The sequence below is a fragment of the Callionymus lyra genome, chromosome 19, assembly GCF_982586985.1.
Source record: "Callionymus lyra chromosome 19, fCalLyr1.hap1.1, whole genome shotgun sequence".
NCBI lineage: Eukaryota > Metazoa > Chordata > Actinopteri > Syngnathiformes > Callionymidae > Callionymus > Callionymus lyra.
Genome location: NC_141836.1, coordinates 17,265,255 through 17,290,164, shown reverse-complemented (window position 1 = coordinate 17,290,164; position 24,910 = coordinate 17,265,255). Strand labels below are relative to the sequence as shown.

Sequence of the window (24,910 nt, the reverse complement as noted above, 5' to 3'; positions counted from 1 at the left end):
CCACTACTCCAACGTTAATTCCCCAAAAGAGGTTATAGGATCAATTATCTTTTACAATAACAAGTGAATAAATGGTTGTTGGTGAAAGCTCTGAATTACCATCTGGATCCACATACTTTTTGAAGTTTCACTGTGATGCAGTTTTCTTGCTTTTCGTGTCATGTATCTTGTGCATGTGAGTTATGGACAGCTACAGCCACCCATGGATTTAATGTCCATCAACGGTATTTGAAGGGTAAAAAAAAAAGGTTGTCACTTGAATAGATAAATGTACGATGAGCACATAAGTGTTTTGGCGGGAGCCTGCGCTCTCCTGTTATCTGTCGAAATGTCACAAGTGGCCTGATTGCTCAAAGGGTGTAGGCAATTTGCTAGTGATTTCCCGAGTACACGAAAGGACCTAAAAAGGTTAAGTAATTAATCACCGGGTGTTCTTCCCAGAGTGCGAAGCAAATAATTAATCTTCTTTCTAAAAAGTACAGTCTTTAAGTGACTTGCATGACGATTGTATCGACATCCCAACAAATCTGTTTTAATAAGAGTCTGGGTGACATCGATAAACCGCTGGACTAAATGAAACCATCTGATGGATATTCTTACAAGCAAGAGGCGTCACTTGGCTCCTAATGAGCGAGGGATGTGCCGGGATGTTCTCAGGAGGAACAAAATATCCAGCCAATCGATCAGCTTATTGTGCTGCGAGCTTTTATCGGTCGCAGTTGAGCTGAGGAGAGAATTGATCTCTGGTGTACATCATTGTTGACAGGGAATCTGTAAGGCCCGTTGTAATTCCAACAACACTGGGCGACTATTTTCTTCTTTTATTCCAGACTGAGTAGCAACAAATAAAGCAATCATAGTAGATGGAAAACTCATTTCACTGGAAGAAAATGATGGAATATTCCCACTTTATGTGTTGATTAGAGATTTGGTTGATAATGATTCAGGGACCATTGCAGGAATCAATCAGTGGCAACAGTCATGAAATGTAGAAAGCGGTACAAAAGTCTCTACAACAAAGTGATAAGGTCTGTGTATTGAATTTATTTTTGAGGTCCTAATGGTCGACGTTACCATTTCAACTTTTCTTGAATCATCCTAAAAGCGTAAACCCTAACAAAAGGAGTAATTGCCAAACTCCACTCTGTCCTTGGCTGGATGATCCTTTGGGCGTCCATTAAAACTTCCAACTGCATCTCAACCTGAATATCTGTCTCATCTCATCACACATGAACAGATCGTTCTCCTTCTTGCTCTCCTGCCTTTTAACAATTGAGCCGTTTTTGTGCTTCTGCACTTTCGGCTGAAGAGTGTTTTTTTTTCTATGAACTCGGAATTATCTCTCTGCCCAGACACTCCAGCAAGTGATATTCAAACTGAGAGAAGTTCATTTATCATCTTTTGGAGCGATAGTTTTCTTAAACCGAGGTTTTCGTTCCATGCCGGTCGTGTTCCGACGCTTTTATAAACTGTTGACCTAAAGTGATAGTTCTTCTAAAATTATAATTCGATTATTTTCTACTCCCTCTCGTGTTGACTAAGGGTTGGGATTATTTTCATAGTAATCTGTTCCTTTTTAGAGTAATAGGCAAAAACCTATGTTCATTTTAACGTAGGGACTGAAGCTCAGTTGCTTCGTCTTCATCTTTGTCCAAAAAGACACTTAAAAACCTCCAAAAACCTCTGTAGTGCTCTGTAACATCCATCTTGTGTTAAAGCCTCGACATGAGAGATTGTTCCGGAAAAAATACAAACAAGTTTATGTTTTAAGCTTGTTTCCTGGTCGATAAACTAGCAAAAATGAGTGAAACGAAAACTCTACATGGAAGGCAATCTTGTTGCAGAGAAGCTAAACTGAGGCTCCTGATGTATTTTTTATTCTCTTAATTTTTCTTTTGCTGTTCATGCAATTTATAAAATTGCTTTTCATCGACTGTCGGTAAAAATGCAGCCAACATTAAACAGGTCCGAAACAGGTAGAAAAAAGATTGTGGACGCTTGATAAAAGTTTATCAGTGATGTTGAGCGGGCCAGATTAAAGAGCTTGATGAGCCTTACGTGGCCTGCGGGCCATAGTTTCTCTAGTTTCAGCTTATATTCATTCGCCGTCAAGACTGAAGAGATTCAACAGTGAAATCAAAGGAGCTTTACCCATTCATCAAATGGAGTTTAAATCTCAAGAAGAGATGCAGATGGAGAAAAAGAGCAGAGATAAGGGGCGAGAAAAGAGAATAAGGAGCCTTTATCTGTGTGAAGCCTGGCCTGGTGGGAGCCCATGATTGGTACAACTGCTCCGCCCTGGCCTTTGGTTGTTGCTCTCTGTTCAATTCCCAAAAGAAATGAAGCAGAGCACGACTAAAGCCTGGCAGACTGGTCGAGGGGAGAGAAATCGGTTTTGATATAGAGGAGATATAGACAGAGATAGAGAGAAGAGTGAGTGTCTTTATATTAGAAAGTATAGAAGGCCACTTTCTTAATGCATTTGAGGATTGAAAAGGGCAGGAGGCCTTTCAAAGAGGGACTTTAGAGAATTCATTTGGGTTTTTATATTAATTTGACTTTTCACCCTTTAGATATTGAAGTATTCACCTGGAATCCTTTTTTTTGTTGTAAATTGTCCTTATTTATTCTAAAGGGATGTCCAGTTTCAAGAAGTACTGTATAGAACACAACCAGGTGTACTGAGCACCTGGTTAAGGTGGCCACGAATATATTACATCTGCCTCGGAGGTATATTTTCTGTACATGCTAATATAAAAATATCTTTATGTCCACTATCTACCTGGCCCCAACGAATCATATAAGGATTGGTCACTGTGGGGCTCAATAAACTGTTCTTGCTCTAGCGTGCAGTGTCTTATGCAAGTGAGTTCTATAACAGCGCTGCCACCTGCTGTCCGACTGAGTCAATTGCTATGAACAATATTTCAAATGCTAAAAAAGAGGGAGTTTCTTTCAATTAAAGTAGGGCTAGTTTGATCCTCTCTTGAAATGTCAAGTCTGGACATTTATCACTGTGTCATGAAGCGTAATGATGATGAACAAGCTACTATTAAAAAAGACGATAAAAAGATTTAAGAAGACAATTTAGACAACTAGACATTTTTCATGTAGTCTGGGAGTTTTGTTTTTTATCTAGTTGCGATATTGCCTGAAAAAAAGCATGTACTACATAAAATTAAAAAAGAAAATTATGTTTACTATTTGTCTTTTTAGCATGGTGCTTATAGACAGAGGCCTTTAAATGTACTTTTATGTGCTTGATTAAAGTTTTTTTTGGGGGGGATTGCTTTCTATAATCACAAAATAAAGAACCCACGGTGAATATAATGGAAGAAATAAGACTCCAAGGCTGAAAGATCGAGTCAGGCAACAGACTTCAGTCGACCTGACAGCAATGAAGTGACAGATGAACAGACGTCATGGGATTATTCAAGGTTAAAGAGACTCACATCCATGTCAAAGTCACAGGAAGCCTTTAGAAAGAGAGACTTACGGGGACAGTTGGCGCCCTCTGGAGTGATGGAAGCCGTCTTGCCGTCGGGACAGCAGCCGAACTCCGTGTTGTCGCACGACGACCGCTCCTCAGCTGTGGGGACGGAGGAGCTGGCCTCCTTGGGACCTGAGGACGAGACACCGGGGGGCTCTTAATAATTCACTCATTTCCAGGATGCTCGCGTCAAAGACCCCCGGGGGAGATGCGAGCAGATACTTCAAACAAGTCACATTTAGTCTCGCAAAAGGTTAACGTCGCTCATTTGGGATCTCAACTTTCTATGGTTCTTGTTACCAAAGTTGAAAGTGGATCCGAGCGTCGGTGAGGAAAGATTTAACTGCATTATTGGGTGCTTTTACTGGTAATGTCATACGCCGAGCACTTTGAATGATGAGGGATGTTAAGTGCACTGAGCACATTGGCTCCCAGAGGTGGCTTGCGTTCACTGTATCTTGAATAATAAAGACGGCTGGCACAGCTCGCGCCGAAGGAGAAGACCTGAACCCTGGTCCTCATTAATGCGGGCGCCTCGGTCCGGTTTACGACCCCAGAGCGATCAGAAATAATCGTGCTAGAAAAACAGTTATCGGCTAAACAAGTCGTAAAGACGTCAGCGACCAGGGACGTCCTGCTCAAGGACTGAGGGTCAGAGGAAATCAGAGGGGGGAGGGGGGAGAGGGAGGGAGTTTATAGGGCATCTGTTGGCGTGTGGTCTGCAGATTTACAGATGCTGGGATAGTGCTGGAGGGTGATAGAGGGCAACGTAGTATAACAAGAGGAATGTGAACGACTCCATTGGGAGACAGAGGAGTTGGCAATGGAATGCACACACACGCACACAAAACTAGTGATTACGTGAACATATTGCCAGTGGAATATAAACCGTCGGCTTCAACCGAAGGATCTTTTCATGTCTAATTAAGACGTTTATAATGGTATAAAATCTTTTTCATCTTTTTATTCACTAATATATATTTTTTAAATATTTGTTGGCTCATTTTGATCAAGATTTTAAAGTAATTTTGACTGATCTGCATTATACAGTATGCAATAAACATGATCTGTGAACTGATGTAGGACAAACTCAAATGCATAAATAACTATTATTTTTCATTTTAAATTGATCAAATAAAATATCATATGCAAAAATTAAAGCTGCACCAAGTAACATTTTGACATTTGATTTTTGTATGCGTTTTCTGTTGGTTTAATTTAAGCAGTTCTGACTCAAACAGAAGAAGTTTCTGACCTTTTATCTTATTGAGTAAGTGTCCATGTGACCACGGAACGGATATTTCATATGAAGCACAGAGCAAGATATGAAAGGAGAAGGATTTAATAAAATCCTTTCACTAGTTCCGTATACAAATGCATTATTTGGCAACACCACTGCAGTAACATTGCCCTGACACTGGGGGAAGCCAGTAACCGTCTTTTAAATCTTACTTATTGCCACTTTAAGTATAACTTTATTTAATCAGACTTACACATTTAAAATGATCTGAATTTGCTTTATGTAACCCTGTATTTATTCAGTATGGTAACAAAATAAAATGTTCTCTAAACGGCAGAATAAGAAACCTATGGATGAGTGTTCACACATAACAACAGGACAGAGGGGCTTCCTGTCAGTCGGCTGAGCGGCGGTCAGCCACTGACAAGGATGAATCTCCAGGAGAAGGATGACGGGGAGAGCAGCGAGGAAAGTGAGGCTCCTCCATCAAATCTGGTTGAAATCTGACAGACGAGCGAGCGAGTGCGGGGGAAGAAAAACAACAACAATAGATTGAAATATCTCAACCGTATATTATTGTCAAAAGGGAAAAACAAATCAGACGGCAGCAGTCAGTAGGCCACGTCCAGTTAGATTTGGCAGCAGTCATGTGACAACATCATCAGCCCGTGCGCCTGCTCACACCTTAACCTCCCAGTCAAATCCGCCTGTCGCGGCTCCAGAGATCCTACGATATGGACCGATGCTTTCATCCGTCTTCTTGTACTTTGGTTTTGTTTTTGCTAGCTGCTGCGAGCTAGTGAGATGAGACGGAGAGGAGCATGGGTGATGTAGCAACAGTGAACCGTGCAAATAGATTTGTGTTTTGTCTGGAATTGAGATAGTTTGTGAGGAGATGAACATCCTCTTTATGAGTAACTTTGACAATGTCACTCGAAAAACTTTTCTATTCAACAATGAAATCATGGAAATGCTAAAACCCAACTTACATTTAGACACAAATGACGAAGCATCATGGTTAATGAAGTGAAAGGGATTTACCAACAGAGTCCTCAGACCGCTGCCCGCTGGCCTCCGCTGGAACGCCGCTACCTGCCTCTTGCTCCTCCTCTTCTTCTTCTTCCGTCTGGTCGTCGCCGCTCGGCTCGCCGCTGCCGGACTCCTCGAAGGAGGCGGCGTGGGAGCCGCTGCGGGATGACGGCGGTGAGGGTGGCGGGGTTGGCTGAATGTTGATGCGGTGGAGGTGGTGATTTGGTGGCGTGTGATCGTGGGTGACGGTGGCTGAGGGTGCGGCGGTCGGCCGCCGCTCATTGGTTTCGACCTCCGCGGTTCTCGGAGGCGGAATGGCCCACACGATGCTCGGATGCAAGGGGACAGACGTGGTGATGACGGGGGGGTTTGGTGTGGGTCGGTCTGCCCGGTCAGTGATGGTTTCTGGTGGAGGGAAGGGAGCAAGGAATGGATGAATGACTGAGCAAAGATGAAAAATGCTTTGAGTCTCCAGCTACCAAACTACATTTACGATGTCATAATAATGCTTCTTCAAATAGCTGAGATAGTTGCTAATTTTAACGCTATTTCCGTTACCACGCCCCTCTGATCACATGACCAAAATCAGCCAATCTAACTGCACAGTTTCTATTTTAGGCAACAGGTCAAAAACACTTTTCAGGTTCTCGCCTCTTGCAACCAGACTTTATTTATTTAGATGTTATTCAAAGACACCCGTCTTCTCGCTTCTTTAGAAATTCACGGCTGGAAAATGACTCACACGTTTGTGAAATGTTGTAATTACGGCTCTTTTCCCAGATCTTATGTAATGAAAGAATCCCAGCGTTGCCAACCGATGACATCATGATATTTCTCTACTTTTTATTCCCTGCATCGAGTCAATTTAGCTGTGCGGCCCACGCAGGTTAGACCGTGAATGCGGGCCACGGTAGACGCACATTTCAGCGACGCATTTGTGCGCTACAAGAAACATGTTTGTGAGTTTAATTCACACACAGCCAGTGCCCATGAATTATAGATCCATATTCAAATGCCGCCGTGCAGAAGCTTTAATCACCAACAGCCAGAGCCTTTGGTGATGAATGATTGATAGAAATGGGGCGAAAAGAAGCCGGTTCAACTCCAGCTTCAAAGACTCCGGCTTGCAGAGCGCTTGAGCATCCGTCAACGCCACCACTGTGTCAACAGATGCACACAAACATGCAGCAAAAAGCCGCTCTCTGAAAGAGCTTCATTACTAATGCAGAGAGCTTTGGTGCAAAAGGACAAACTGTCTGTGATGAAATCGTGATAAATAGGACAAAAACTCCTGAGGGGGGAAGAAGAGCCAGCTTCACATTCCACCAAGCCAACCTGCCGTGACAACACCGACGCTCCTACTTTACTTATTTTCTTCCCAGGAGTGAAAAAAAAATCTGTGACGACACCAGCAGACGTGAAGATTTGCACCTCATTAAGGTTTTGACTAAGATAATGTGTAGGGCTTAATTATACAGCGATACTCGTCTATTTGACGGCAATTATTTACAGAGGAGCGACACCTACTGCGACGCAGAGAGGCCTGAGAGACGCCGAAGGTGTCGGCTTAAGGAACAGCAGATATTTGTATAGAGAGAGATTTGGATGGCTGTGCAAAGAGCAGCGATGCTATCGTGGAGGAAAGAAAAAAAGGGGGGGGGGAAGCATTGCTTTTCCTCTTGGATACACCTGCCACTCAGGAGGCAAGCTTAGTGTCAGGCCCCACTCAGAGATGTGCCAAATGTGTGCACTATCAGCAGGAGAGGAAGTAAAAATGGCTGGCGTTTCCCCCTGATTTTCCCTCCGCCGGAGCGATATCGGCTCCTCCATCTTATCTGTAGCAGGCATGTATTTACTGTTGAAAGGCTCTAATTAAGACCGTTGGTAACGAGTCGCGAGAGGAGAAAACCGAGTAAAGGACAGAGGGGGAGGAAAGACAATAGATCCTGACTTGAAGACGAACAACAACAAGACACCAGAAACAAGTGGGGGTTTCATCAAAAATAGGAGAATGATTGTTAAAAGTCCAAAGGGAAGAAATAGAATTGCAAATTGAGAGAGCAAGGGAAAGAGAGAATAATGAGTGTGGAAATATCAGGACTCTGGCGAACACGGCCATATGCTGGCATTGGGTTGCCAATTTGCCGCGAACCTACAGGTGATGTCAGCATATGGGAGAAACAGGTCACTGCCAACTGGTCATTCCCTGCGGGATTTCAGCGAGCCGTCCAATGTTTTGGTCTTCTCTGATACCGAGAGCGAAAGAAAAGGCTTATTTTCTAAACTAGTTAGAAAGTAAAAAGATTGTGTTGGAGCATCTGCTGCTGGATAATGAATCTTTCTCGGCTTTAGTGACCAACCGTGCACAAATCATCATCAGCATTTAAGCAGAAACTCTGCACACATCGGTGGCAGTAGGGTTGCTTTGGTGTTGGTTGGTTTACAAAAGCCCTTGGCATTTTCTCAGCGAGCATTTGCATGCGCAGAAATGAAGCCGGGACGTCTGGAAGCGCAACGTGTAAACAGTGGGGTGGGGTGGGGGGTGGAGGCCGGGGCTGCAGGCTGGTGAGGGGTGGAGGCAGAGCTAATGCTAATTCGCACCCAGCCACACGTGAAATGAGCTCAGGATCTAACCCTCGAGCAAGCCGCGGCGGCGGAGCAGCTACCCGCAGAGCAAGCACATCCGGGGGAAGAAATTAAACATCCTCTGCGGGGACGAGTGTTCGTCTGTCTGGTCCACCCCTGGGTCCGCGCTCGGAGGCGCTTTCTAGTCTTTCAGTGCACGACCATGTTCGGATTACCATGCAGCCCGCATCGCTATTGCCAGGCAACAGCGGAATGTAAATCTGGGATGGATTTTGGTATCTTCACCTGGTAACCAGGGTCCTGGATTTGTCAATGCTGGATGTAGAAGAGCTTAATAAAATCCTCTTGGACCCTCCACCTGTGCGGATTGGAATTATCTTTCCTCGGAATGTACATGCCAAACAACGCCTGAGTTCAAACCCAGAAGACGAGTAGAAGGTGTTGTCCTCTCAGGTGTACGTGGTACGACCCAGCTTGGCGGGAAGTGTTGCCAGATGTGGCGCGCGACCAGAACAATAGTCGTTTTGCTAGAAGCTTTTTCGCTATTTAGGGTTCCTGTTGCGAGTCAAGCTGGCGGTCAACAGCATTGATTTATGACACGTGGCAGCCCTTCATATTGTGCTGCACGTTGGTACTCAAATACATCATACAAAGACATTTAAAACATTTAATGGATTTTTTAAAATGAATGCTGTCAAATGTGTATTTTTGCTCTGTTTTCTTGTCCTTCTATACATTAGGTAGAACTTTATTGATCCCTCAGGAGGTCTTCTTCGGGAAATTGTTTATTCTTATTTTCTTATTGTTATTATCATTGTGCGTTAACAAAATACTATTTTTTTTGATAAGTTAATACGTTTTTTTTTGTCATAATTTTTCATCTTTCTATTCTCTAACCCTTGTGTCAGCTCAGGGTCAAGGTGACCCGAAGGCCCGGAAATACATATGCAGTTGTGGAGTTTGTTAAACTTGACCCAGAGAAAACACAAGGGATACCACAAACCCATTTCTTTTTGGGCCTTTGGATCACTTTGATCCAGAGATAAGACAATGGTTCCGTTAATTTACAGAAATATATATAAATATATGTATATCATTGTCATTTCCTAACACGTTTTATTTCTAAAAATATATTTTAAAATATAACTTTTAAACAATTTAGCTCCTATTCTTTACAGTGTAAGCTGCATCAATGTGTTCTGCGGCTTCTGAAGAAGGATTCAAGGACTAAATGAACTTCCCTTGTTTATGGAGCTGGCGTGCCAGACTGCAGCTCGATAATGTGGGTAAAGGTAGACATTAACTTCACCTGTTTAATCAGAATTGAGCGAGCTGTGAGGAAGGAGCCGTGATTAGTCATTGCTGTTCTGCGATGCTGCAAATTACAAAGACATTAACAGCATGATTTAAATAAGGATCGTCTAATTAAGAAACTTGGATGTGTTCGGGAGGATGTGCCTCTTATATCGATCATGAACTACAAGGAACATGTAATTTATGTATATTTATGCTGCAAACACATTTATTTTGCTTAAGTAGTCGCAGGTTTTGTATCCAGGATCACTTGGATAAAAAGTTAAAAATGAAAGAAGGTTCACACCAAGGTGAGTCATTATGTTGGAGGTGTGAGTCACCCAGGTTTCTCCAGCAGACTCACCTGTGCACTGTCCAAAGTGTTTGACTGTGATGTCTTTGTCCTGCCTGCAGGCGATCGTCCTCAGCTGGCACTGATCAGCGTAGGTCACCCCATCCGAGCCGCACACCTGCTCCAGTGGCAAATGTGGAGAGAGCGGAGATTGTAACACATGTTATCTCCCCGGAGGACACCGAGTCCACATCTCCTGTAAATGATATCTCCCGCATACGGTTGGTGTGAGTCCCGCACCTTGGTTTTGTTTCTCTCGCTGCAGTCTGGCGGGGGGCACTCACAGTGGGCCTGACCGCCCACCTCCATGCAAGAAGCTCCGAAATGACAGGTCAGTTCTTCGCATGTTTTGGGGCCCTCGGCTCCTGTCGACAAAGACACCCAGTTCAACGATATTATAGAAATAACTTCATTTTTAAGAGCACAATTAATTAAACCAGTTGAGTTTCTGGCATCAACTAAATAATAAGTGCTTGAATACATTTTTTATCCATCATATTGACTTCTTGTCAATCAAAAATAAAATGATTTGACTCGTTCAAAAATTTGTGGTAATATTTTCAACAACAAAGTTGCGTCTAACTCTAAGTTACACCCAATTGAATTATTTTAGCAAGACAAGTTTGAAAAAAACTTTTTTTTTCCCTATCTATGTGTAATACTTCAGACAGTTTGCAGAGTTATACTGTTTTTGAGGTTTCCTTCTCTTAGTAAAAAAGTGCCTGCTCTCTAGGTCGAGTCCCGTTGGATCTTATTCACTAAACACGATTCATCTGCGCACAAAATAAAATCCTTATTTTTAAGAAATGTATTTTATTCATCTTACTCTGTTGAACTAAATTTCCCCCGATTTAAAATTGATGTAAATGATTAAACCACCATATTTTCCTAACTCTTTACAACGAGTGAGACACACAGGTGAAAGAGATATTTAGCAGAGGATGACGGTAAAATAAGAAGAAAATAGTTTATGTTTTGAACAGTCTATTTGTGCATCATGATGGCAACAACACAGAGAAATACATATGAGGCAGCTTTTATCATAAAGGGGGATCGATCTGGCTGTTGAAAAAGGAAAACAGCATGTAAGCTTGACTTCAATGAGTCTATGATGAGACGTTGGGAGACGGCAGCGTAAAGAACAGACTCAATGCAAACAGACAACAAAAGCTTTCAGAAGAAGTGAAAGCAGATGGTATGTATTTGATAATGACTGTTCTGGTTTATATATAATTCAAGGTTGAGAGGACATGTTTTCACTTTATCAGTGGCTTACAGGAAGGTGTCACCTTGCTAAACTTCTACATGTGAAACATTAGTAAAAAATAAAACTTCATGTGTGAACTGTTTACTATTGTGTTATGTATGATTCTCAGCTTAAAGTGTAAGAAAATTCTTTACGTTTGCTACAATACATTCATTTTGAATCGTAAAGCGCAAAACTTTCCACGGACTTTTGAGGAGACGAAAGAGAATATCACTGGAGTTGTGCAGAGCTCAGCACAGAAGATGTGTGAAGGTAAGCGCCGCCGACATTTTGGCTCTGCCATTTTCTCCACACGTATCTTCCGGGGGAATTCCAAAGACGACTTTGAAGCTTTGAAATGCAGCAAGAGTTGCCTTCCACCTGCTCGGTGCCAAGTAAGGGGGCTTTGCATTGTAGCTCCATCACATGGGCTCAGAACGCCCCCTCCCCCCACCCTATGGCTATAGCTTTCATGTGCAACCTTCTCTCAGCAGCTCGTCCTTTCATCTGGCAGGAAGTGCTTGTGTGGCCCACTGCCCCCTTCGCTGCTCAGGGACGCCTGGCTTCGTTAAGTGTTTGACTTTCAGTCGATATCTGATGGTGTATCTTAATCAAGGAGCTGTGGGACCCCCAGCACAAGCTTACCTTTACTGCTTTTTACCTTGTGGCTCTGAGGTGGGGGGGGTTCATTATTTATCAGGGTAATCAATAGTGCTGGTGCCAGAGAATAAATATACACTGCACGGCTAAGTGAATCATCCTGATCGAGCCACATAAAGAGAGGAATAAAAAAGTATTTCAATAGATCCGTGCGTGTGACAGCGAGACCCTAATCATCGTAGACCTGTTATCTATGTGTCAACCGTTAAGTCTCTTATGTAGCTAGAGCCGAGGTGACCTGTGGATATCTGCCATTTGTGTTATAGAAGAGAGTGCGGGCGGGGCAGAAGAGGTGGATATCGATTCATCTCCATTTCCTTCTTCGACATCTGGATCTTTCACCACATAAACTTATAAGCTGTATTTGTCTGTGTGTATCATGACTCTTATAATGGGTAAAATCCAAATGGCCACTTCCTCTGGGCATTATCTCTTTTGTATTTCTCCCCGAAACAGCGCCTCCTGGAGGCTAATAACCTATTAAAATGTATGGATTAGTCGCTGGAGAAACGTTGGTGATAGCGTGAAATAAAAGTAGGAGCTTATAGTCTGGAAACTACCGGAGATATTTACATATACTGTATATGAACCCATGCCGGAGAACCGTATATGAGGATGTATATGATCAGATTTTAACATTTAAAAACGCTCTTATAAGGTGAAACCTGTTCTGTTATTACCTTTGTCGCAGCCGTTGGCGCCCATCTTTTCTCCATCCGGACATACGTTGCACCTGATGCCCTTCACCCCCGTCTTACAGGAGCAGAGACCGGACATCTGTTCGCAGTCGTCCCGGACAGAACCGACGGCATCACAGTTACAGGCTGCCATGAAAGCACAAAAAACTTGTGATGAGGACCTTCCAGAGGTTCAAGATGAAAGCTCACTTCTGATCCAGTTCATTGTCCGTGGGATTCTTCTGAGAAGTGTTGTGTAAGGCCAGAGGAAGGACATCAACCAGTCATGTTCCTAGACTCAATAATATATATATATGTCTTTGTACCCTTCAATCCTGTTTCGGCGTCCTGCTATCTGTAGGTAAACCTTGTAAAGGTCAGGGCGCAGGTGAGGCTCCTGCTGGCGACTAAAAGCGCTCAACAGCTTTGGGGGAGATGTCCTATGATAGCTCAGCAGCAGGAGGCAGAGGTGGCCACTCAATTGCATTACAACCAGACAAAACATGAAGCTTCGACCCGGTGCTCAGCAGGAATACCAATGAAAGTAGATTCGACGTGACAAAACTGAAGGGTAAAGTCAGACATGTTGTCGAATCTGACTGTTTACTTTTAAGAAACACCTGTTGGACATGTGCAACGAAACCTCACGATCATGAGACTGTAATGTTAGCATAGATTTCACTGCTTGAATGATTCATGTGTGCACGAGTCAGATGAATCCCAAAGACAAACAGTGATTACTACATTTACAATAGCACCAGCACACACATTTTAAACCCCCTGTAATGTCACTTAATTATGTTTTCAATACTAACATGATCAAGCATCGGCCAAAGAAAAAATCATTAAGATAAGATCCGATCTTAGAAGGTCTCAGGTGTAAAAAAAAGTATCCTGATGTTTTAAATCTGCACACATTTAAGATAAAATCATCATAACTGACGCTGCAGACCATCAATAAAACGTTTGTCTGGTTGAAAGAAAAGGGGTTTGTCATACTTCTATTCAAATGGATTTATTGCTCAGATCTCGATCGTCCAAATCATTAAGCGTGAATCAAAACATTTTGACTTCTTTTGAGTGAATAAAAGCGACTTCACAGTTGGTAATTTATGCTCCATGTACCATCAATTCCTTTCATTTTAATGTGGACGAGGATTCAATAAAGCAAATCACTTTTTTCAAATTGTTGAAAAAACAAACTTGAATATTTTCCACTGACTGAGAACAACCATAGGAATAACTAAGTGAAAAGATGTTTTTAACCACGTCAGAAATGTCAGTAATTTCTTTAAATATTTAATAATATTTAAGTTTCTCATTGAAGAAACTCTTCTAAAAACATATTGACTCATCCATACCCGGGCCTGGTAATGCCTTTGGGACCCCCTGCAAGAACGAGACGATGCAGAGGGCCTCCCTGCTGAGGCTGCTGCCCCTGCGACCCGACCCCATGTGAAGAAGATGAAATTGACCCAATTTTTCAGTTGCATTGAACGGACCACAGAAAGAACTTCCCCTTCCAAAAATATATATTTTTGGTTTCATGCAACTGCCGTGAAAGGAATATTTAGAATAATAAAAAGAAAATTGGTTTCAAATTGAATGAAAGAATGATTGACAGCCCATTACTCATCAGACAAGGTTGCTTCCATAGTGTGTGACCAAATTGGGAAAAAAAAAATCTCCTTACGTGTGCAGCCACTCATGTTCTCCGTGACAATCCCGCGGAAGTTCCAGAATCCTGGCTCGCAGCGGTCACACTTCTGTCCCCCGACGCCCGGCTTACAAGAGCACTGGCCGGTGGCCGGGTCACATGTCCCCTTGTAGGAGCCGTAGACGTTACACTGACACGTACCTGAGCACAACCAGACAACGCAGATGTCACTTTTTTGTGACCCCGTCTGTCTCCGCTCGTCTGGGAGACACTGATCTCCATGCGAGTGACAACAGTTCAATACCCCCGGCTGTGATGAAAAGTCAGCATTAAAGATTTATGCCGGGCTCAAACGGCGGGTAAGCTCAGTTGAACAAATAAAATGTGGATAAAGTGTTCTTCGGTGACTTTCCCCTTTCCTCCACTGAATCTCTTCACCTTTTTTTTCCCATGCCTGCATTTTCTTCTCCCGTGTTCTCTCAGGGAACAAGAGGCAGCACTTTCTCCCCCCATCTGCGCGCTATCATTCGTCAAGATCATCAAAAGTCCAACATTACAATAATTATTCATTGGATTAGGATGAAACATTTCGGCTCTGCAAAAAAATCTCTACTGTAATTACAGTCAAGGACAATAAGCTCCATATGCTGAAGCAGCTTGATGGTATCTCTCCCCGGGTACACAGGACAAATGGGAGGTTCAGGTTCAGAGAACTTACTGGGGCAGCCAGCCAGTCCGACTCCTAACGCGGTCGTCTCATTGTCCAGGCAGCAGCCGTAGGTGGACTGGCTGCAGTGTTTAGGAGCCGTCAGCTCAGGTGGGGACGTGTCCGGCGTCACTAAAGAGGAGAGAAGACGGCAAAAAAAGGAGGAACATTTGAATAGTTGCAACTTCACAATAAGCCCGGTCCGGGAGAACGCTGGGAGCAGACTCCCTGATAACGATTGTATTCGCAAACCTTCTCCACAATGGCAGTGGAATCACAGAGGGCGAAGGAGGATGATGCTATTACCTCCAGCGCAAACAAACAATGGCGCCGCTGCTGAATCTGCACTAACTCACATTTACCACCAACTAGGAAGTTTTCCTCATTTGTGTAAAACCAGGGATCCACGCGGCTGACACGCAGGATAATATGACGAAATGTGATAAGCCGTCTCCTTTCTTTTTTTTCATTTCAGCGCGGCGACTCAAATTAGCAGCTCTGAATACATTCATATTTCCCCCTGAAAAATCACTGGGAAATTGGCGGAGAACAACAAAAGGCACAGTTGGGGAGAAATTGCAGAGGCTTGCCAGGCTCCGGAATGAGAAAGAAAGTTGGTAAAATGGAAAGCAGAAATGTCTCTTCCCGGGCTCTGTCTCTATCTACTGCGGCTCTGATTACTTTGTGCTTCTTATTTGGGCGATGCTGGAGATACCAGGGCCATGAATCACATGGTGCGGACATGAGCCGCGGCCTGCAAGACTGAGGACCGGTCCAGGGCAATGGACTGTGTCGGAAATCCTGAGTTAATTCTTCGTATCTGTGCAGAGTCTTTTAAGATAAGGAGAACCTTTTATTCCCTCTGGCAAGGATGTTATGTTTGTGTCTTTTGCTGTTGGTTTGTTGTACTTTCAAACCGCTTGATTCGTATTAAGTGGATATTGTTGGACGTTTCAGGAAGATTCTGTCATTTGTCACGTGTATGGCTTCTTACTGCTGTCGCTCATGTGCCAGACTCACTTCAAAACTTGTAAAAACTAATTAAAAAAATGGAATCTTCTTAACTTTATGAAACACAGCTTGCCATCACAGGACAACACATCTCCAGAGAGGAGCTAAGTCCAATCTATTTCGAAACAGTGCCACATTTCATGTAGTAAAAATGAGTGAGGGCCAAATCCGAACGATAATATTGTACTAAGACTCTCATTTAAAGCATCAATTCCTTTAAAAATAAAAAGGAACAGTAGTCAATAGACAGTGGAAGTGTTTCCTGTCTATGTAACATGTTAGCCGTTTAGCTTGTGTGACAAACAAGTTTAATATATTGTTGATTTTTTTCCAGAACAATTTCTCTTTTATGTAAGAGGGACCTTACAGACCAGCTGTATTGAAATATTTGGATTTTTATATGTATGTATGTATGTATTTGGACGAAGAGAACAAAGAAAATTAGTGCAGTTTGTAACAACTATCCCAACCTTTAGTCGAGGGTGAGTTAAAAAATGAGTGAAAATTTGGGTGAGCGATCACTTTAAGGGTGCCGCAAATGACATGCCGGTTTAAAACTGGCCCCTTTTTTTTCTTTTGGTCGAGTCAATTGTTGAACCAAGTCGTTTTATCGATTTGCTTTTATGCTGTAATATTGTAGAGTCACATGAAATAAGCTCCTTGGCAGAGGTATGTAATGTTTCAGTGCTTCGGTCAGCACCTGAACAATAAGCACGCAACAGCAGATACAGTCGACATATTTAAAACAGATTTGGAAAATAACAACAGGATTTCCAGCTCAGCTGTGCAGCTCTGGCGTCTCTCGATAAGTTTAGGAAGTGGAGGTCAAACCAAGTTTCAACTTACATAACTAATACTGCGGGCAGTGAAATTCCCAAAGACCTGAGTTTTTTTTTTCATTAGCCAAGCAGATAGGAGAGCCCAAAGCCCTTGTGCCCAATAGAGGACTCTTCAAAAAAGGATTGATTATCCGTGGACGGTCGCGAGGCGTGACAGTCGGCGCCGAAGGAGTCCGGCTTAGGAGGAATCTGCAGGGGAGTCTTTGAAAACACGAGCAGCATCCCTCTCCCTCGCTCTCCATCGTTCTCCCGTCTGTACCCACGAGGGAATCAAACGGGGCAGAATGATCACAAGCAATCCCTTAAGTGGCTTTTGCTCTGCTACCGACCCACGGTAACACAACGGCAGAGGCTTTTAATTTGACACAAAGAGGAGAGAGTGGAACATACGCTTCCATCTGATTCAAACGATTCCAGTCGAAAAAAGAAGGCAGGCGAACTGGTGGGATGATTGTCCAGAGGAAAGATTTGGGCTGCTTAAATCAAACGGCTGTGCAGTTAAAGTCCTAGATTGTTGTTTAGACGGGGAGTTGGCGCGGAGCTGAACGCTCTTCTGAGACTGATATGGCACGAATTGTGTTGCATTTGTGCGACTATGAAATAAGATTCAAAACTGTTGCGGCAACATTTAAAAGGACCTATTCATCCGTGCACAACGTTGTGCCATTTATTACTTAACGCCTTCAAAACAATAGATTTTTTCTTGGAGTCGTTTTATATTTTGTCGTAATAAAAAAAACGAGGCTGCAGCAACAAGGAAGTGAAAACACAAGAAAGATTCTGGATAGATCAACACCCAAACCAACTTGTATATTTCTTTAGTGTGGGAGGAAACCCAGAGTATTTAAGTCCACGGATCATTCTAGTTTGCCAGGTCTGGCAGGCTTCTGATGGCTTCTTTGATTCATATTGTTTGTTTGTCAACAACACATTGATTGTTCATTAAAACTTGAATCGATCAGTGACTTTGTCACGTTAAGAGCTTGCAAATTACAAACAAATGAAAACGTCAAATCAACAAAATAAATGTAGTAGTTGCGACAAACCATGTAACTGTTGATTCGATGACGGTTTGATGTTATATCATCAGCCAATGCAATTTCGTAATAACAGAAGTCGTTTGCTGATTTTTCTGGGAAGCTTCTTGGCAGGGATATGTGTAGTCTTAGTGCTTTTCCAGGTTGAATACACAACATTTTGACTGTATATACATTCATTTCTGACATCCCTAATAGGATTTAGTTTGTCCATTATATTTGTTTTAACTTTTATTTTAACTACTAAATGAATTAGACCCTTACATGGTGCACCAACCACTCTTACTTTAAGCCCCATGATGCACTGCAACAGGTGTACCTCCTGCATCGACTGAGTGCTCCCGATATCAGCGAAAACAGAAAGCACATCAAAACCACAGACGTGCAACACAAAAACACTAAACATGGATGACATGAATGTAGGGAATGAGTCGATGCAAATGAGCGGCAGCCAGTGAAAGCACCGACCTGCACAGGCTCCCTGGCTCTGAATCAACAAGCGCTCCTGTTTGTCACATCTGGTCTTTTTCAGCTCGCACTCGTTGTTGTACGTTTTTCCATCTGAACCGCAGACCTGAAACAAAAACAAAAAAAAAAACGGGGGAAGCAGTGTTGAGTGATACTGTTGTAGTGTTGTGCTTGTTTCTCTTTAGTGCCAGAGCGCCTGGAGCAACGTCACAATACCATTCATCACATCTGTGCACAGAAGAAGTGTAGGGGAAATTGTAGGATGGAATTTCCTTCATAAATAACAGGTGTTACGGGATACTTGGCAACGGCTTCTGTTTGACCCGAACGTAAACTTAAAGTTAAGAAACACTATCAAGTTATTTACCCATGAATGATCCGACCATAGCAACAATAGTGAACTAGCATGACTGAATGAATGTACCAGGTTTTGAGTGACACTGTGGCAGCTGTAGTCGCACACACAGCGGTCGTCCTCAGCGTCCTCATCCCAGGAGCCACCGAACGTACGGCAGCGGTCCTGTTCGCAGCTCTCGGCGCCTGAGCCGGATCCTCCAGAACCACAGTCTGCAGAAAAAGAAACCAGCAAAACAAAAGATAAACAAAGGGTTGAGATTACATTTCCGTTTAAGTGGTAAAGTTACAATTCACAAGTGCCTGAGTCGAAATAATTTAAATTCCTAAGCAACTGCTGTGAGAGCAAGATAATGACCAGCTGCTGAGAGGGCAAGAGATTGACTAAATAAATTAGGCAAAACATCTCAGCTCCATAGGCGATTCTTCCTTTTCATTTCAATTACATTACAGACCAAAACGCAAAGAGAATTTCTAATGCCGATCTCCAAGTGTGAACCCGGACCGGATGACAGGACCTCTTCATGGGTGCCTGCCTTCTAATATGCTAATGCAAATAATTGCACAATGTTTTCAGAAAAAAAATCTAATTATCTCTTTAAACTTTCGCAAAGTTTCCACCAACTTCCTGATAACCGTTTTCAAAATTAACTTCTTTTAATTAAAGCGAGGCCAAAAGAAAATCCATAATAATTGATCAGCATCTTCAAATCAGTTTGTGTTGAACAGGACACGACGACATCCGGAGATGCAAGTCAGAAGCGGAAAGACTGTTTCCAGGAGGCCTTTTTGGGGATTCATTTATGTAAAGTAAATCAGAGGAATGTTCTGTCTTGTCCTGAGGGAGGCGACGGGACTGTGTCTGAAGAAAAGGAGCGAAATCAGTGCGAAGGGTTCAGACAAACCGAGATAAATCCGGGTGGAGGGGTTCATTTGACTCAAATTTGTTATTCAAAACAGGAAACAATTCCACTAAAAGCTCCCAAAGCAGCAGAGAAAATAAAAAGCATCAGGCAATCAGGCTAGTTCTGCTTGTTCCCGTCTGCTCTCAGGGCTTATTCAACTCTGAGTATTGATGCACCACTTCTAATGGTGGAATCAATGTCGCGGTGATGGAAGCAGCCTTTAGTATAATTTGTCTTCCAAACTGGATTATAGAGGGTCACAGTGCAGATGAAGCTCTGGATGCTCTTTGATGAAGACGCTGCAATAGTTGTGACGCCTTTCAACGCTCGATATCACGGCAACCCCTTTACCTCATTAGCGAGGAGACCACGGTGTTGCTCCGTCCCCCCGTGGAGGAGATTCAGAGTCCAGCAGATGATGGCCAACACTAAAATACATCTTAATAAATAAACCTATCCAGGAACTTTTATTTCAAACCCCATGATCTTCTGATGGAATATTTTTTTAATTCAGAAATGGCAAAAGACTAATAGTGTCGCTGCAATTATCTTTTCATTTTATTTTACTCAATCATGATTTGTATTTTAATTTAGGTGTATATTCATGTATTAATGTTTTGTTTTTTTTTCATCTCTAATTTTATTTCTTGTGTATTTCTTCGTGTGTGTTTTCCTTATTTGAGTTTTTCAAAAATGAAGAAAAAAAACAAAATCTTTCGAATTTTGACCTTCTTTTCTCTTATTATTATATAATATCATAATTTGCTTATTAAGTAATTTCTGATTATAAAAAAATAAATAAACAAATTTAAAAAACAACAACTTTTGAATAGACAACAAATGAGGGTAGGGATGGTGAATATAGTATATCATTAAGTAAAGATACACCGTGATTCCTTTTAATGTATTTTATGTATGATTTAATAATAAAAATAAATGTGTAAATATAATATTAAACCTTTTTTTTTGTAGTATTCTTTAATATTTCCGGGACAATATTGCACATGTAGTCTCAAAACATATTGATAAAAATAAATATGAATAGCAATGATTATTTTTATTTTTATATTATTTGTGGTAGTATATTTTTGTAGAGCTGATCTTTTAAAACTCTTGCACCTTCTCACTGGGCCTCTTCATTTTTGGAGTGAATGGAAAAACACTGACAATCCTTTAAATAAATCAGTAATAAAAACTAAAAACTTTTAAAATGTTAACTATGTGTCAAACATTTCTACCTGTACATTTTATATATGATCTATTGCCCTGTACTTTTCTCTGGATATGTGGTCACGATAAAAAGAAATAATTGTACAACAAACTGGCACAATTATGGTCCTTAGAGAAAAAGAGTCGATCTCAGTCTCTCCGCACAGGTTAATGATAACTGGAAAAGTTCCACAGGTGTAAGATCAAAACTTGCTGTCCCTTCATTAAATAAAAGTGTTTAACAATTTAACAACACATTTAATTAACATTCACAGCGACAAATATGTCCTGTTCACCAGTTCGGGGAGAAAAACATGTAGTCAATTTGAATTACAAAGCTCTGAGACAAGTAAATAAAAAGAGGTAAGACTTAAGAAAGGCATAAATACAAGTGAAAGGGAAACGAGGGTTCTAATTAGCCGTTAGCCTTTGAAGTACCCGACCCCCCGCGGTGCCTGTGAACCTTCAATTAACGCATCCCCTGCCAAGACGGCGATATCGGCTGCTTTCGCTCCGTCCATCCCTTTTTTCGTCTTAATCATGTTTCGCACACGGGTTCTCCATTAGAGCCAATGAGGCTTCATCGTGAGAGGAGGCGTCTGTTGGGGACGACTCCCGCGAGGTGGTTGGACAACAACTCTCCGACACGACACCGATGAACTTCTCTACACCCGACAACACGACCCGCGTTCGTGTCAACATTCGTCTCCAAACAAACAAATCGCGGCATTTTCCCCCGAAAATGATTTACAACGACGACCTTTGTAAAAGGGTGTACAGCGGCTTTTTATTTTTCTCTCATTCTCTATTTGTCGCGCAAACCTGCTCTTGATGGATGCGCCGGCGCCCTGTCCAAATAAAGTTCCAGCAAGATTGAAAGAGCGATGGACAGAGCGGGAGGAAGGGGCGAGGTGTTTGGACGATGGCAGACGGAGAAAAAAGCAGCTTTGTTGCCTCGACAGAAGGTTACAAGCTCGGTGATAGATAGACCGTGATGGAGTGAAAAAAACCCCGCTGATCTCACACCCACCCCGGCCGCTCACTTCCTGCCCTTCCTTTCCTGATCCAATCTCCAGCAAGAACCTTCTGCCCCATCGTGAACTCAAATAAATATTTATTAAATGCCAACTTTTTTAGAAAAAAAAAGAGACCTATGCTGATGGCAAAACACTGCTCTCAGTTGCCACTCTGTCAGTGTCAGGAAGAAGAAGCAGCGGCCAGGCCTACCAGAGTGTGAAATTAAACAGGTGATAAATTTGCCTGTATGGCCAACAGTTGGAACACTGTCATTTTTCATTACTGCTAAATAAAAGGAAGAAGAAAACAACTTCCATTTTTATGCTCCGGCTCCAGCCTTCTCCTCCGTAAGACTAATGACGAGTGGTTTCAACGTCAGCTGTATATAAGCAAATAAATCACTTCCGCCCTGATGAAGTTCGGCTGAGAGATCAGATACAGAAGCGTTTGCCGATGAATAATTTCAGTCAAGATGCAACAAAGAATTAAAAACAAATCAATGTATTGTTGTGTCTTCTACCAATAACTGTTTGTCTTTTCACCAAAAAAAGGAAACATTTAAATGTATTTTTAATTATCTATTCTTTTTATTCGACAGGAATGAAGAGTAATATGGATTGAATAAATCATTTTTGGATGTTTGATACCTTTTTAGGCAGAAATAATGTATGTATAATGTCCACGTCAACTTTATTTCTTCATATTTTCTGTAATGATTGATTTAATTATGAAATATCTTCTGATTTTGTTTTCCTTCCAAATGGCAAGGTTAGGCTAAAATGGAATATTTTATTAGATTTTAACTATATAATCACTTGTAGACTGTAGTAGTAGTAGTTGGTCAACTATTCACAGCAGTAATTCAAGATATTAAAAATGCATTATAACAGGATTTAATGTTGTTTAATGCTGCAGATGAATAAAATGAATGTATCCTAAAATACCATTTTATTTCTTAAAACTCACAGAACTAAACAGTCTATACGTGTGGAAGTCTGGATAACAACAATTGATGACAACATGGTGAGTCTTAACCCCCAGGAGAGAAGATGCATTGACTGCACCCCCATTTAGGAAAGCATCAGAGTCCCTCTTGTAAAATAGGGGAACAATTTTGAGGGAGAGAAGTGCAGAAAGTATAGAAGAAATCTGAGTGGCATGGTGCGATGGGGCGCAAGGGGAGAAAAAAAAAGATGATTCTATTGTGCAAGTCTGATGGTTTTCTTTGGATCAAAATGAGCAAGAGATGCGAAAATAGCAGGATGCTCAAGGGGCCGAGGGAGGGAGAGAATGGAATTCAACATTAAGGAGCCACGAGCATTGCAACACCTCTTGGGAGGGAGACGAGTGCGTCTTCGTCTGCTGTCAGACACCCAAAAGACAATGTGGACCGAGAGGGTACAGTGAGTCTGCAGCGTGGGAATAGACTCGTCCCATTTCTTCATGCTCTACATACAAAAAAACTCGTTCAATGAAGTGATGTGAAATCGACTACATGAAGGTTTGGCGACAGGACTCGCCTCGCAGGCCTCAGGCCACCGCGGTAGACAATGGCGGAGAAAAAAAGGAAGAAGAAGAAAGAAAAGAAAGAACCGAAAGGCACCCCAGGGTGGCAGTCAAATTGAAAGTAGGCTCCTCTCATCTCAATTTGCTGTGTCCTCTCCACTTTTCTCTCCTCCAGCCAAAGCCCTGTGATGGCAGTCGTAATCTGCTTCCCTTCACACCTTGTCAGAAGAGGAGCATGTCTGCTGAGGAGTCCCACAAGTCCGTAAGTTCATTGTTGCCGAGTGCACCATGTTTGCATGATGCTCTCGTCCAAGACGGAGCCTGTGAGGGAACATGGTAACTCCCTGGAGGTGCTAAGTGACTACCGAAATTTCTTGACGCACACTGGGTTTTAACTGACATCAAGGGCGGTGCATGCTTATTGAATACCGACATTTTTATAGATTTTTGGGCGCTGTGTACCACATGAAATGAGTTTTGAGGTCAGTAGGTACAACCAGAACAAATATATAAGGCACATGGTACTATAAGGCGCACTGTCTATTCTTTTCTTTTTAACTAAAGGACTTTAAGTGCATCTATATTCCAGAAAATAAAGTTATTTAGTACCGTCGCCAAGGATGTGAAACCGGATTTTCTCTGAAATATTATTGTGACTCTTAAGTAGTGAAAATGAGTAAAATCAAAACTCTATAAACAAAACTTCTCATTCGATATAACACAAACTCACACATTGGCACAAAGTCTCTAAAATCTAGGAGACAAACGCATAAAGAACATTAGTTTTGAATAGATTAAATAGATTGATTAGAAATTCATGAGAGGTGTTTTTTTTTTTTTTTTTTTTAAAAGAAGCCAAAAGTCATATTAAGTCGCCAAAACACTTTATGGGATATAACATGTTAACCATTTAGAAACAAATGACTTCCCTATAAAATGTGGATCGTTATTTAAGATGTATCTACCAAGTTGCTATTAAGTATATTGAAATAATAAAGCCTAGCATGCGGCTAACACACACTTGTTTTATTTATGCTTCATAAGTCTTTAAGTGTGGCCAATAATATTGAAGGAGGAGACACACAAATCACAGTTTGTGTCCAGCACCAGAGGAAGACATATATTGTATTTGTCCGGGGTGAGCCCACTGGCACACAAAAGAGTGTTTGTTTTGTAATATATTTCTTCAATACCAGGAGATGTTTTATTGTGGAGACCATCCCTCATGTGGGGCAGTGTAAGCTTGCTGCTGGTGGCATCATTATTAAAGTCTACAGACGACTGGATGCGACTGAAGATAATTACAACTTCAGTGGCAGACTGGTTAACATAAGTCAAGGATTCCTACCTTCATCGCAGCTGCCCGGTTTCGCCACCTCGACCCTCTTCTGCTGCCTGCAGGCGAGCATGCGGAGTTCGCACTCGTTGTCGTACGTGTTCCCGTCGCTGCCGCACACCGGAGAAAGGGTCTCGGCCGAGCACTGCGGGCACTCGCACCCGTTCTGGACGCAGACGGCGCCCCAGGCGCAGACCGTGTCCCCGCATGTTTCTGGAAAAGGTAAAGAAGAAGATCAGAGAATGATTAAAAAAAAATAACCATAAATTCAATGTAGGGATGTGGAACTTAC

General features: G+C 42.2%; 1 protein-coding gene across 7 annotated transcripts in view; it reads right to left on the bottom strand.

The window, feature by feature from the left end:
• The window catches only part of agrn (agrin), a 236,399-nt gene that overhangs the window by 35,990 nt on the left and 175,499 nt on the right, over positions 1-24,910 (bottom strand). For 6 of the 7 annotated variants that reach the window (XM_087780707.1, XM_087780708.1, XM_087780709.1 and 3 more), the window contains 10 exons: positions 24,631-24,831; positions 18,716-18,858; positions 18,292-18,397; positions 14,949-15,068; positions 14,267-14,431; positions 12,577-12,720; positions 10,231-10,355; positions 10,003-10,108; positions 5,772-6,164; positions 3,497-3,622 (listed from right to left, as the gene is read on the bottom strand). In XM_087780707.1, the coding sequence (XP_087636833.1) occupies positions 3,497-3,622; positions 5,772-6,164; positions 10,003-10,108; positions 10,231-10,355; positions 12,577-12,720; positions 14,267-14,431; positions 14,949-15,068; positions 18,292-18,397; positions 18,716-18,858; positions 24,631-24,831 (1,629 nt within the window). The remainder of the gene's footprint in view (positions 1-3,496; positions 3,623-5,771; positions 6,165-10,002; positions 10,109-10,230; positions 10,356-12,576; positions 12,721-14,266; positions 14,432-14,948; positions 15,069-18,291; positions 18,398-18,715; positions 18,859-24,630; positions 24,832-24,910) is intronic. The other variant, XM_087780711.1, reaches the window with a different exon arrangement.